The sequence below is a fragment of the Solanum pennellii genome, chromosome 5 (assembly GCF_001406875.1).
Source record: "Solanum pennellii chromosome 5, SPENNV200".
NCBI classification, from domain to species: domain Eukaryota; kingdom Viridiplantae; phylum Streptophyta; class Magnoliopsida; order Solanales; family Solanaceae; genus Solanum; species Solanum pennellii.
The window spans coordinates 3,174,497-3,190,102 of NC_028641.1; the positions used below are offsets into that span (position 1 = coordinate 3,174,497).

General features: G+C 32.6%; 1 protein-coding gene across 1 annotated transcript; it reads left to right on the forward strand.

The window, feature by feature from the left end:
• Positions 1-966: 966 nt before the first annotated feature.
• LOC107020467 (nuclear poly(A) polymerase 1) lies at positions 967-10,087 on the forward strand. The gene is made up of 13 exons (XM_015220842.1): positions 967-1,126; positions 1,254-1,837; positions 2,926-3,003; positions 3,082-3,189; positions 4,302-4,364; positions 4,455-4,613; positions 5,730-5,843; positions 5,921-5,983; positions 6,105-6,434; positions 7,717-7,881; positions 7,981-8,745; positions 9,488-9,558; positions 9,643-10,087. Exons 2-13 carry the CDS (start codon positions 1,748-1,750, stop codon positions 9,683-9,685), a joined length of 2,049 nt encoding a protein of 682 aa, XP_015076328.1. The 5' UTR covers positions 967-1,126; positions 1,254-1,747; the 3' UTR covers positions 9,686-10,087.
• Positions 10,088-15,606: the final 5,519 nt, after the last annotated feature.

Sequence of the window (15,606 nt, forward strand, 5' to 3'; positions counted from 1 at the left end):
ATTTAAGACTTTTTATTTAAGAAAGAGTCAAATTATAAGCATTATAAACATCTATTTTAAGCAGTCTTATGATATTATTTTTGTAACTCGAAATCAAAAAGTTCGTACCACAATAGTCTACTATAATTAGACTGAACATGTGTTCTTGTAACATGCTTTTCACGACTCAAACTCGTAACGTTCTATTCCCACTTCGTCGTTGATTAAGTATTATATATTTTTCACGACTCAAACTCATAACGTTCTAATCTACTCCGTCTATTTATTAAATATTTTATATTTTTTATAAGAAAATAAATAAATATTTGATAATGTATATTTTCATAGTAAAAAAAATAAAAAAAAATAAAGTGGGTCTTATTTAATTTCTAATAAATTTTAAATTCTTATAAAAAAGAGAAATTATATTTGATAATGTATATTTTCATAGTAAATTTCATCTCATAAATATTGTAACGATATAAATGAAATGTATTTGCACATACCAATATGCTATAGCCTATAGGTCACAAGTTCAAGCAAACGAGAATAGAAAAATTATTTAAACAAAGTATTCTAATTTTAATTCCTTCTCAAGTTTAAATCTCATCAACCTATAGGCCTTTTATAATTTTCGTCATGTATATGGTATACATATTTGTGTTCGACTAATTTATATTCATATCGTGTGGTGTAACATTCGTGGGGGACAACACTCTTTGCTAAAGTTTTTTTATACCCAAGTTTTAAATTTAAGACTTTTTATTTAAGAAAGAGTCAAATTATAAGCATCATAAACGTCTATTATAAGCAGTCGTATGATATTATTTTTGTAACTCGAAATCAAAAAGTTCGTAACACAATAGTCTATTATAATTAGTCTGAACATGTGTTCTTGTAACATGCTTTTCACAACTCAAACTCGTAACGTTCTATTCCACTTCGTCGTTTTTTAAGTATTATATATTTTTCACGACTCAAACTCGTAACGTTCTTATCTACTCCCGTCTATTTATTAAGTATTTTATATTTTTTATACAAAAAATAAATTAATTAAAAATATTTCTCCACTATTTATTGCTTTTCAGTGCCCTGTTCCTCTGTGTTTCTCATTCGTCGACCAGTGGCTCCGCCTCGTCTCTCTCCGGTAAGCTTCATCTTTGATTTCTCCTTCTTTTTTTTTTGTATATATGTATGTTTGCATATATAATCTCAAGTTCAATCGGTGTAATTTTTTCTGATTTTTTTTTGATTTTTTTTGGGTTAAATCCTAGGGTTTCGATCCTGCGAAGAACGAAGCTTTAATCGAGCGAAAATCGGCGTCAATTGAGAGAATATTACAGTTTCTAAGGCTTTATTTTGCAAAATTCGAGCAGCTACGGTAGCTTTGTTGGTGGTGTGAAGTTGTATTAGAGAAAAAAAGAAAAAAAAATCGAGAAAATTAGGGTTTGTAGTTGTTGGTGTTGTTTTATTGTATTTCGTTTGATTGTAGCTTCTCTCAATTTAATGAGAATTTGTCTGAAGTATAATACTCATAAATTTTCTTTTTTCCTTTTTTCAGTTTTGATTTTGCCTTTTTTTGTTTCTCCAGTTACATTCAACTGTTGTAAGTGGATTTATGAAAAAAAGAGAAAACAATTTGTGATTCAAGGTTTATTTTGTTATTATATGCAAAAAAGATAAGAGCTTTAAGAGTTTTGCTGTGTTTTTTTTCAATTGAGTAAAAAAGAAAAAAAAGAGAAATAGTTATTTGTGTTTTCTGGAGAGGATGAGTAACACTGCATATGGGATATCTGAGCCAATTTCAACTGGTGGACCCTCTGAATTGGATGTTGTTAGAAACCGGGAACTGGAAAAGGTTTGTTCTTGATTTACCTTATACTTTTGATTAGAAAAAAATATTTTTTTCTGCTGTGTATGTGATGGATTTTCAGATTATGTATAAAGAATACTATGATGTAACAAATTAAGGATTTTCCCCTGAATTTTGAATTTATGGTAGAGTTGATTTTGCATAATTCAAAGGTTATAAACTGTGAGGTTGTGCGTTGGTCACTTTGTGTTGAGCTGATTTGTAAGTTAAAAAGTTCCATTGTATACTTGTTAAATACTTCAGTATAGCAGTTAGAACATATGGATCTTCAAAGAGATTTGCTGTTCAACTCCAGAAAGGCCAAACCCGTATATCTATGAGTATGAGTAATTATAAATACTGTTTTTAAGTAACCTGCAAATGTGGCCGAGTTGGTTGATCAGGGATCTCCCAGATGGGGGGTCTCTGGTTTGAAACCCAGCATACCTTTTCGGTCGAGCTCGTCGCACATGGCTTGCCTAGTGTGGTTCAACTCTCCCGTGTGGTTTGCGGGCTATCACACTAGAGCGGGGTTTACCTTGTGCACTGCAGGTTCATTGTCATCAAAGTTGCTGTTGTAACGTAGCAGTGATAATAAAAGTTTTAAGCTGAGCAAATTAAGCTAAGGTCTTACCTGAGTACTTGTAATACTTCACATAAATACCCTTCAGAAGGCTTGTCAACTACAAGCCTATACCGTGCCTAAACTAGTTTTTAGTAGAAATGTTTTGTATTTGCTTGATTAATAAGATAGGATATTCAATTTTGAAGTTAATCAAACATTCACATTGAGAGGGTGCTTTAAAAATCAATCTAAGCTGTGATTTAAAATCAAGCTATGTTTTCCTTCTCAACTATGTTTTGTTTTTCCATTGAATGATTAAACTAACAGAAAGTAGTTCCCAGGGAAATGATGTCTGATTCAAGAGAGAACAATGTTTGAACCTAAATATGATTTCCGAGATACCAGTTTATATATATATATATATATATGTATGTATACACGCGTCCGCATGTTTGTGTGTGTGTGTGTGTGAGAGAGAGAGAGAGATTGTATTTCTTAAAAATATCTGCTGAGGACTGCACTTTTTCAGTTTCTTGCAGATGCAGGCTTATATGAAAGTCACGAAGAGGCCATTAAAAGGGAAGAAGTGCTAGGAAGATTAGACCAGGTTTTTCATATTTTTGAAATTAACAATTCCTAGTCTTCTTTAACAAAGTCATTAATTTCTAATTTTGGAGTGAAACAGATTGTGAAGACGTGGGTGAAAAATGTCTGTCGTGCTAAAGGCTTCAATGATGATCTGGTGCATGAGGCAAATGCAAAAATCTTCACATTTGGCTCATATAGGCTTGGTGTATGTCTCTCTTTTGTCTTGTTTATTCACTTTGCTAGATTCAACTTGTAGCATATAGACTGAGACTTCTGTTTGTTTGTCTATGGCTCAATACTGTAACAACTTAAATTGAAGAACTTTTTGGGTGGGTTGGGGGTTATTTGCTTGATTAGATATTTAGTGAGTACAAGCTTTCCTTAGGTTAAAGGCAGTTGTATATATAATAAATTTGTTAAATCTAATATAGTACCTGATTGAGGAGTGGGCATATAGTCTAAAACTTGTCGTCAAGCCCTTGCAGATTTTTTAATTTATAGCGATCTTGTGACAACTTCAGTAAGCAAGAACAATTAGGTGTTTTACTTCTCCCATCAATTGGATACAACCTCTCTTCCCCTGAGGTAGGGGTAAAGTCTGTGTACATTCTACCTTCCCGAATCCCACAAAGTGGGACTACACAGGGTATATTGTTGTTGTCCTGTCAACTATGTTGTGTTATTTATGAGTTGGTTTTGCAACTTGGTCCTTTTTCATCATTCTTTTTTATAACCATAGTGTTTTGGGCCAACTTGCACGCAACTCGACCAATTTTATGTGGTATTTGCTATCTCCTACTAGCAGGTATCAGGTATCAGGTATCATGTAACTCTGACTACCAACATTGTGGAAAAATGAGGAGAAATCACCCTACTGTTTTTGCCTCCGCTGGGATTTGAACAAAACGCCTTATGGTTCTCAGTCTGTTTAATTAACCACTAGGCCTCACCCTTTGGGTTCCTTGGTCCTTTTTCTCATCATTGTGATGCTTAGGTTTTCAAATTTGGGAAGTTATGGGGAAGAATTATGGAGTGATACTTTCTGTAGTTGTCACCCTTTTTTGAGGCGGGACTGAAAATTGGAAGGACAAACTTCAGATAGTAAACATATTACATTCAAGTATTGTGATAATATGACTTTACACAGAAGGTGACTTAAGTCAATAAAGACAAAAGGAGTATTTTTTACATCTATATTGCTTGGCTTATCTTGCTTGTCTATTTAGTATATTACATTGCTTGGCTTATCTTGCTTGTCGGGTACTTTTTTACCCTTTTACTTTATCAAGTTAACTTCTCTTTGATCTTTTTTAACAGGTACATGGTCCTGGTGCTGATATAGACACACTATGTGTAGGACCTAGACATGCGATGCGTGAGGTAGGATGATAACCTTTTCAGTTTACGTCCTTCAATTTTAGGATTCTGTGCTGAAGGTTGATGCATGTAATATTCCTCTTTACATTGCAGGACTTCTTTGGTGAACTTCATAGAATGCTTGAAGAGATGCCTGAAATACAAGAACTTCATCCTGTTCCTGATGCGCACGTTCCTGTTATGAAATTCAAGTTCAATGGCGTTTCTATAGACCTTCTGTATGCGAATGTAGCACTCTGGGTTATTCCTGAGGTATGATTCTCTTGTTTGTGATTCATTATACTCTTGCTTTGAGATGCACCATCCTTGGTAGCTAGAAAATCTGTCTTCTGATGAGCATTTGACTTTGTTATACACTTCTACATATTGTCTTCATAATTGGTTGAATTGGTGAACCTTTCATGGTGGGTTCAGCACCTCACTTTGGTGTGTTTTCTTTTTCATTTTCCTGATTAAATAAATGCGCGATATGTTTTACAACCTAGTTGGGATGAAGTAGTCGTGTGGCATATCCTTAACTATGCTTATTGCTGTGGTATGGGCAGTGACAAAAGTGGAAACAGAAAAATAGAAATACAGCCTTGTTGCAGTTTGTGGATTTTTTTGGAGGTAGAGGATGTTTTGAAGGGAATTTGTCTCCTACTTAGAAACTGGGGGTTATTCGCCTTTTTGGTGTAGAATGTTACTTGCAAATGACATGTGGATGACTCGATAGATTTGATTAGCTCCCTTCATTTTCGGTTTGGATGCAAGTAGTAGCTGGTCAAGGGAAAACTACTATAGTTATGCTGTATATTTAAGAATTCACTTGATGCTTATTAAATAACAATGGATAGGTATTGAAAACTGCACCTGTTATCTTATGAGGATATATGCTGCTTTAGGTTCTTAATACTAATTGAACATCTAAAAGGGGGCGGGGGAGTGAAATCTTGTTACTATGCTATCTAATTTGTGCATCTTCTCCTGGATCTTGGTTGTAAAATGCAAATTAGTATGTTTTTTCTGCAATTGCACGAGGACTTCTGGAATTCGACTCTTCAAAGTATCGAAAAAGTTTTGTATCCCCTCAAAAAAGAGGTCTATTAGTTTCTTGTTTACTTTTTATAAATCTGAAATATATACTTGCTCATTCCTACTTATCTTTATAGTCACCAATGTTATACGTTATCAGTATTTTTCAGTTATCTTCTGTCCTGTCGTTTGCTGATGGCTATACTGTTTTCCTTGTATTTGTAAGATCATAATTCTAACTAGTGTTATTGTCATACTATTCATTTAATTTTGGTATGCTGTTGCATAAATATTATAATGTTTGAACTTCTTGAGGTGCACTGTATTACATTTTAATTCTATTTTCTGTCGCAGGACTTGGATGTTTCTCAGGAGTCTATACTACAGAATGTGGATGATCAGACTGTTCGTAGTCTTAATGGATGCAGAGTAACGGATCAAGTTTTGCATTTAGTACCGAATATTCAGGTTTTTGCCTTACAATTGTGTAATATATATGATTTGAAACTTTATGCTTAATCCCCCCTCCCCTTTGGTTCCTGTAGAGTTTCCGCACCGCACTGAGATGCATGAGATTGTGGGCAAAAAGGCGTGGAGTTTACTCAAACGTAAGAATCTGACATGGCCGCTTGTATAATCTTTTATTCGTCCTTAAAAAGTGCAGAACCTGCCATCTTAGTGAAAGATTGTTCACCTCTCTTAAACTTGTGTCACTTCTATTTTGACCAGGTTACAGGATTTCTAGGCGGTATAAATTGGGCACTGCTTGTTGCTAGGATTTGCCAGCTTTATCCTAATGCAGCTCCTAGCATGTTGGTTTCTCGGTTTTTCAGAGTCTACAGTTTGTGGCGCTGGCCAAACCCAGTTTTACTGTGTCCAATAAATGAAGGATCTCTAGGGCTGGCCTATTGGGATCCTCGGAGGAATTTCAAAGATAGGCAGCATCTAATGCCGATAATAACTCCAGCATACCCCTGCATGAATTCGAGTTACAATGTTTCAACGAGTACCTTGCGTGTCATGATGGAAGAATTCCTTAGAGGGAATGAAATTTGTGAGGTATTTATGTGTGCTCAGTTATTTGGGGATTACTGCTATTTCTATTCTACTGAATACAATCATTTTGATCTGCTGGTTTTATCTTCTTATTGGTTCTATTAATTAAACCCATTTAGCTTATATTATTTATCTAATACACATTAAAAACAAAACTATGATTTAAGAATGTTTCTGAATCATGTTTTTTTGAATTGAGGTGTGGCGTCCTGTGGGAGTACCATCTTTGGTTTAGTAGATGCATTTTGCTCAAACTGTCTTTATAACATGATAAATCACATGCTGCTTACTTTAGTTTCAGTGTTCCATGTTTTCGTTGCTTAATGCATGTCATAATTGTTGTAGTTTGGTAGCGTCTAACTGAAGTTGCATGCAATTAAGTAGCTCCATAAGATTCAGAGTTTTCCTTAATGACTATATTTACCTTACATCTCTTACATCCCGGGCAACAAGAGTGGCACAAATTAGAGCTATATATGTCCTCCACTCTCTCTCTATTTTTATTTAATATACAAAATACCTATTTTTTTCAATATTACAGAATAAAATGACCAGTTTCAAAAAAGAACCAAAAAATAAAAAATTCAAAGTAGGCATAATATCCCAAATGTGTGATGCCTATGGAATGCTAAATGTAAGTCTTAACCATAAAACCAGAGATAGTAGCAGCAGAATTTAACTTGGTGAGTATGCCTGATTCTAATAAACCTTGGGAGAAACTAAGCTCTGCTATTGAGACAGTCTACGGTTGTTTAGTCTTAATATTTCAGTCTTGATTCATACCACAGTTGAATTGAAAGCCTTCAACTGTAGTGTCTAGTGCATGCTGCAAACTAGGAACGGACGTGCTTAACCCCCTAGAAAATTTTGAACAGCCCTTCCTATACATATAAGTAAAATAAGAATTCGTGTCATATGAAGGTTAGAAGTTCTGCTGTCATAAAGGTTACTTCATCTCAGCTCTTTACTGAATTTCATTCAGTCTTTGCTCAATTGATGTTTGCTTTTTCCATAATTAAGGCTTAAATGTTTGCTTAGGAGGCTCAAGCATGTATATTGGTGTTCATGGTTATTGTTACCATTCTTTTTAAAGAATGAATTTGGTGCTCATGGTTTTAATACTTGATCTCCTAACGTCTTTTTAGACTGTTCATTTGTTTTTTGTGGCATCGATGCTCCACAGTTGACTTCTATTCTTATCCTATTGCTGTTATCTTCCAATCGGTATTCCTATTTAATCAATTTTGAGGTTTTCATTCACTCACTTACTTTTGTGTGTATACAGGCAATAGAAGCTAACAAAGCTAGCTGGGGAAGTCTATTTGAGCCTTTCCCTTTCTTTGAAGCCTATAAAAACTACTTGCGAATAGACATAGCTACAGAAAGTGACGATGACATGAGGCAATGGAAAGGATGGGTTGAATCTAGGATACGCCTGCTTACTCTAAAGGTGATGTTTCTTTCTTCTGCTTCACATTTTGATGGCTTCACCGCTATTGCTTCGCCAAAGGAACTGATTGTTCAAGCTTTCTTGCTCCTATTCATATAGATTGAGAGGGACACAGTCGGTGTACTTCAGTGCCATCCACATCCGGGGGAATTCTCAGATAAATCTAAGCCATTTCACCATTCTTATTTTATGGGATTGCGCAAAAAACAAGGTGCTAGTTATCAACAAGGCGAACAATTTGATATAAGGTTGACAGTTGAGGATTTTAAGCGAGATGTATATGCATATTCTTTTTGGAAATCTAGCATGTGGATTAATGTGTGTCATGTAAGACGAAAGGATCTTCCCGACTTTGTCTTCCCGGGAGGAGTACGTCCTGCTCAGCCTGCAAAAAGTGAAAGCCGTTCAGGCTCAAGATCGCTTGGTTCTGCTAAAACAACTTCTCCAGATGCTGCTTCTAGCAGAAAGAGAAAACATGACGAAGTTGATGCAGGTCTTAGCCCTAAAGGCAGTGATGCAAGCTCACCAGGTGAAATTAGGGAGTTGAAACACTTTGAAGCCGATACTGGTGATACCTCGAGTACATTGCCTGTGGCTGCATCTGGTGCAGCTGTAACGGAGATAACAGTCATGCAATCTGCCAAACTGACTGTGGGCCAGCAAAGTGAACCCCATGGTGTTGAAGATCTTGGGTATGACCTGGAGTTGACAAATGGAGTTAAGCATTTTGATGGGGCTAATGGGCTGCAGACAGAGCCCCCTACACCAGAGCAAATTGTTGGGGCAGCAACATCAGAGGAAAAGGACAGAATTGGTGGTTCTAGCAATAATGTCCTGCAAAGCGAGGGCTTGGAAGAACTTGAGGTTGTTTTCTAATTTCATATACTTCAATTTTAATCCCAAACATGTCGACTACTTGTCTTTTGAGATCCTGAATTTGTGCACCTTCAGTCTCTCCATACACAGTTGCATTATACAAATATTCTCACTTTCCAACTTTTTTGCTGCATCATACCTAGTCTATTTTTTGTATGGATAATGTCTCTTATAGAGAACAACATAGTGAACCTTTTAGAATTTTGATAAGCAGTTGATTGTGCTTTTCTTTGACGTCTTTGATGCGACTTTTGTCCCTCTATTGCACTCTTACTCAAGCTGTCATATTAGGAAAAAGTATTTTATTCGTCTTGGCCCTAAATTATTAGTTCTGTTAGTCTTCTTGGAATTGATTGTACAAATTGGCAGCATTTTGTTGCTGTAGTTTGTTGAAATCAATAAGTGTCTCAGACTAAATTATCAGTACTGTTAGTCTTTTTGGGATTCAAAGACATAAATTTGGTTATATTTAGAAGCTTGATATGTTCAAAGTTGCTTCCCTGTACAAGTCTTTTAGCTCATTTTCTCCTCCACCTCTTTTGTTTCCCTTTTTCAATTAGTCTTCGCACTGAAGAATACTTCAGGAGCTTTAATAAAGAGCTCTTGTTAGACCACTCTATTTCTCTGTGACTCGATTGTATGCTATAATAAGTTTGCCTGCTGCTTCAAATGAGTAAATGTTGTATTCGAACTTCTAATGTTTTTGCCTCTTTCCCCTTGCCCCTTAAAGCCAATTGAGCCAGCACCATCCTCCAGCATTGCATCTGCTGCATTTGAGGTTCCTCAGAAGCCGCTCATTAGGTATTGTATCTACTTCTACCAAATTGAATGAGTGAACGTTTCTAGAGGCGCATTTAGATTCGTGATCTATGCACTTCTTTGCAGGTTCAATTTTACTTCTTTGCGGAAAACAACTGAGAGCACATGAAGAAATGTGCAGTGACCAGATTGCTGGAGCTCGAAAGACATCAAATACTCCTTTACATGAAGCATTGGAGCTATGTAAAAGATGCAGGACAAAAAAAATGGAATAAAGAAAAAAGAGAGCTGGAATCCAATTTTGGCTGGAGGTGCAAGTACATCTTGCAATTTCTTAGGCTAAGCCATGAATGTTTTTAAAGCAAAAAAAGAAGAAAAAAAAGGAAGAACTGAATCCAATTTTGACTGGAATTGGATTTCTTGTAAATTATATCAGTTGTTTAATACTCAACACCTATCTTTCATTTGGACAAGAGACTCATCCTCAAGTGGCCTTTTGGGTGCTTATTGTAAATTACATGGATAATATCTTATCTAAATAATATGTACTTGAATGTTATGGTTTGTGTAATTCAATTTTCGAAAAATTTAAGCAAAAAATAATCATTTGCATGATTAATATGTGGGATTTGGAAGTATTATATAGGGTTTCGGAAACAGCCTCTCTACCTCTATGAGGTAGTAGTGGTAAAGTTTGTGTACACTCCACCCTCTCCGACTTCATTTAGTTGGACTTCACAGGTATGATGTTGGAAGTATTAGATAGGCTCATTGTATGCATCTTGCAGCCTATTGATGCCAGTAATCATGTCACAGACAACCTTCTCTTCTATGTTTTTTTTAACATGGATGTAAGTATGTTGCTTTGTTTGTTTTAATCATTTGGTATTCAGAATTCACTGGTTTGATTGATTTAGATTCATGTCGAGTTTGCACATCGATTCTTTTGAGTCGATGGTTTATCGAAAATAAACTTTCTACTTCTCACAAGGTAAGGGTAAGGTCTAGATACGTTCCATTTTTAGATCTCATTATGACTATGCAAACCAATTGAGTTGATGGTTTATCGAAAATAAGCTCTCTACCTCTCACAAGATAAGGATAAAGTCTATATACGTTTCATTTTTAGATCTCATTTTGACTATGCCAACCAAAAACTATTATAAGTTATGCAATTTTTTTCATATGATTAAAAATACATCTCAATCATATTGGTCAAATTACATGTAATTTGGCTCTCCAATACCTAATATTGAACTCTTGGAAGGAATAGAATTTAAGTAATTTTGGTTTACTTACTGTTTTTTTGGTCTTTGAAAGAATAAGTAGACACACAAAAATGGGTGAAAAGTCATCCATTAAGGGTTGAAATTCAAACACATTCATTCTTTCTTGTCTTAAATAGAGTATGTCCAATTTAGGTTGGTAAATTTAGGTATTTGTGTTCAATGGACCTGTCTTTTTGCACTTATTGGTATTTCACACTCTTGGCTTTTTTCTTTTTTTTTTTAATCTTTGTATTGGTTTTCGAAATATCAGTATTGAAGTCTCGATTAATTTAAATCAACGTCACATAAGGTGATCAGTATTTTTTCATTACCAAATACTAATTCGAAGCCTAAGTTAGGATGGAAGAAGACTCGAGTATGGTCAATTCTTTTCAGCAGAATATTATATATACTATATATCAATAGTTAAAATTAGTAATGATGTATATATCGATAGATCTTAAACTTATTTAAGCTTTTGTGTAGATATATTTTTTCATAGAAGAAATTTAATTCACGTACCACAATTATTAAAGGAGATTTGTTTTGATTACTCATCTTTAAATTTTGTCATGAGCAAAATCCAGACAAAATAGCAACAATCAATCAACTTTCCCAATGCTGAAACTCATCAATCATTTTCTCTCGTTCTTTTTTAAATGTAAAATGTCTAAACGATTCTAAATTACTCGGAGTTTTTAAAAATATTATCGTACTCTTACCTCATTATTCAAAAGACATTCATTTAATTTGGTGCTCCATCCTTTCTCCTTTCTTCTTTTTGACACAGAGATTATTTGACTGTTTATTAAATTAATTAGTTAAACATGATAACAAATTATTATCCTTCAAAAGTATTTGTTCGAAAAGCGTTGTCGAAAAAAGGATTATTTCTCAAAATAAGTACTCTCTTTGTCACTATTTAGTTGTCCACTTTGAAAGTGACACACATATTAAGACACCAATTATTATCATGGGTTAGTTACAAATTTACCCTTAACTTACAAGATTATGCAACTCCCCAAATATAATAAAAGTATTTTCTGGTTTCAAAAAGTATGCATTACAACTTAGTAGTACTAGAAATTTTCTAGAATTAAATAATGACATATTAGGAAAAAAATTGTTGTCTTTTATTGATTTGTTAAAATGGACGAGTAAATAGGAACAGATATAAAAGAAAATATGGACAAGTAAATAAAAATAGAGCTAGTATATTTGAAAAGCTTAACCGAACATGCTATAAACATTTTGTCAAATAAATTTTCAAAATCAGATTGAAAATCTTGGTGAATCTCTTAAGACAAATATATATTTACGGTAAATTATATAACTTATAGGTCATAAATTCGAATAATAAAAATGACCATTAATATCAATATTAAAATAGACCGTCTATATCATATTTCTTAAGACACAATTTTTCTTCAAATTATATATAAATACGAAATATTTTAAACACCAAATTTTCAAATGTTTTTGAGGTAATTATCCTTGTCAAAGGCAACAAGGAATTCTAGTTCAATATGCATTCCCATGTGATAATAGTGACTAGTGTCTTTTTGTTTTTATTTGATTTAAATCTCACATATCATTGAAATTGATTTGACATTTTTGTACTTTTTCAAGGTCAAATTTGATTATTGGGCTTAATCTTTGACTTATATTCTTAATGGTGTTGTGATTACCATCTTAAATTGTTGTTACTCTTTCCGTTTATATTAGTTGTTATGTTTCACGTCTTCGGAGTTAAATTATATGAAATTTTTATTAACAATTTAAAATATATCTTTTATTTAATTTAACATGAAAATAATTATAATTTATTATATTTATTATATAATTTTTTACTATTTAAATTTTAAATATAAATTAATTAATCTTTTATTTTTTTAATTGATTTAAATAAAGACAACATGATAACTAATTTGGAACAAAGAAGTATTTGTTTTTAATTCCCAACAAAGTGTGAATTCTCTAGAATTAATTTTGTTGTTTCATGTGCTTTTCCATAGAAAAATGAAAATATTAGCTATATATGCCTACCTACCACTATCTTCATTTTTTTTAAAAAAAAGTATTTTTAGAGTCAAATTGCCATTATGGTGTAATTTTATTTTTTATCTTTTATTAAAAAAGTTGACCTTAATCACAACACAATATGTGGATCATCATACAAGTGTATAGATGCCAACAATTTTTTATTTTGAATTTAAGTTATATATATATATATATATAAATGATTCCTAATTTAATTAGTAACTAATTTTTCTAAATGTTCATTTTATTATATTATATTATATGACAATATAGTAATATTTACTATATCAACAAAATATTTAGATAAACAATACCATTATAAAAAGTTTTCACTAATATAAATCACTATCATTTACAATTATCTTTAAAATAATTATCATTATCAACTCTAATTGAATTCTATCAAGAGTGTCATTGACCTCCACATGTTCCAACTTAAACAATTGCAATTAACAAATCAAATCTCCTATTATTCAAAAGATTAAGTGGAACAAGAAGTGATTAGGCATTTACAATTACTAAAATACTATATTAGAGTGTTATGCTGTCATATTTTCAAGTAATTTCTAATTAAGAACATTCTTGAACATTCAAAGTTGGAATAGGCTTTTCCCTCCCAAGATATCTTCGAGTTTAAGTAATGCATACTGTAATTATAAAAAGTATTTATTATATAAAAAATAATAGGGAAAATTGTATATAATAGCAAACTAATAACCTAAAATAAATGGAGTAGCTAGGGTTTGATTTAATTGTGTTCCATAGCAAACGTTTGCAAAAAATTGTCAGGTGCCTCTCTCCAATCTCTCGCTCGCTTCCTCACTTTTTATACAAACACAAGTATATAAAAATTGTTTCTAATTGTATAAAGCGGAGAAAATTATATAAATATAAATATTTTTATTCCCCTCTCTCCCCTCTCCCCTCTTCCAGATTTCGCTCGCCACTCTCTCAAATCTCGCTCGCCATCCTCGCCTTTCTCATTTATACAAACAGAAGCGAAATGTATAAATTGCGTTTCTGTTTGTATAAAGCGTGCGAAAATTGTATATACACATGCAAGTACATATATTTTCGTCCTATACAGTTATTATTATACAATAAAAATACTCACCTGCCTAGTTTCTTTTGCCTTTCTCTCTTTCTCGTTTATACAATTTTCAAATTGTATCTAATTTCTCTCTTTCTTATTTTATACAATTCAATTCAATTGTATATTCCTTGTCAAGTCTCTTTTGTCTTTCTCTCTTTCTCATTTTATACAAATTCAAATTGTATATAATCCTTCTATACACTTATAATAATACAATTCGTTTTATACACTTCATTTTTATACAATTCTCTGCCCAAGTGTCTTTCTCTTTCTTGTTTTATACACTTCGTTTTAGACAATTTGCTTCAACTGTATATGTATAGCGAATTATACAGTTTCCATGTTTGTTATGGAGCGCAATTATGCAAACTTTGCTATAGCATACAAATATGAATTTTTTATTTGCTATATGTGAAAGTTGCCCTAAATAATATAGTTATTACTGTAAACTTAATATGATAACTCGAAAGATAATCACAAACATGTTGTCTTAATAACTTTTTTATTATTTTTAGTGTAACGAGATTTTGATTTTTTCGAGGAAATAATCTTAACCAGATTTAATCCTCTATAATTGATTAAATTGCAACAATAGCATAATTTTTTTTAACACTATTAACACATATAATCTAAATTTAATCTCATGATTATGAAAAAAAAGTGAAATTAAATATTCATGTCCTTTTTGCTTAATTAACTATTATGACTTCTTTACCTGTTTTAGGAGTTTCTAGAGATAATAATAGCTGTTGAATCTTGATATTATTCTGCTGTACTTATGCCTAACTTTGAACAACCATTATTATTTTAGTATAATATAGCATGTTAGAACTTGTACTAGACTCATTAAAATAAAGTTTAACTTGCTAATTAAGGACCACCAATATGAGGATAAACTGCATAGATGATGACCTAATTTTGAGATTATTATTTAAGTCATATCGATTGCGCGTAAAATATATTAAAGTCTATCTAGGTATTTGAAATAATTTAATTCATGATGTTTAAAGTTTTTTTATGGGAAAATGCACAAGTATCTTCTTAACCTATGCCCCAAATATCAGAGACACACTTATATTATACTAAGATCCTATTACCCCTGAACTTATTTTAAAAGTAATTTTTTGTCCTTTTTCGACCTACGTGGCACTAGTTTGAAAAAAAAAGTCAACCAGCGTTTGGCTCACAAGATAGTGTCACGCAGACCGAAAAGGAGTAAAAAATTATTAATAAAATAAGTTCAGGGGTTAATAAGATCTTAGTATAGTATAAGTGTGTTTCTGAGATTTGGGGCATAGATTGAGGGGATACTTGTGCATTATCCCCTTTTTAACTATTCAAATTCATCCGTTAAATGAGGTTAAGTGATTTCCGCGAACTTCATCTATAAACGACTAAAGTTCAATCATTTTTAATGAACTTCTTTCATGAATATTTTACCCGAAGCTAGGATATGTCAAACTTAATTCAAACACGATATATCTAAAAGGTTTTAAAGATTATAACTTTTTTTTTTAATACAAACATGGTTAACTTTTTGAGTTTAATTATTTAGCTATTTAATTATTTCACCTTTTGAATGAGATTGTGAACTTCCTTAATCTTAAATTAAAGATAATATAATATTCAGTATAGTCTTTTAAAATGGTTTAATTTAGGGAAGGTGGGGTTATACACCACCATATTCTT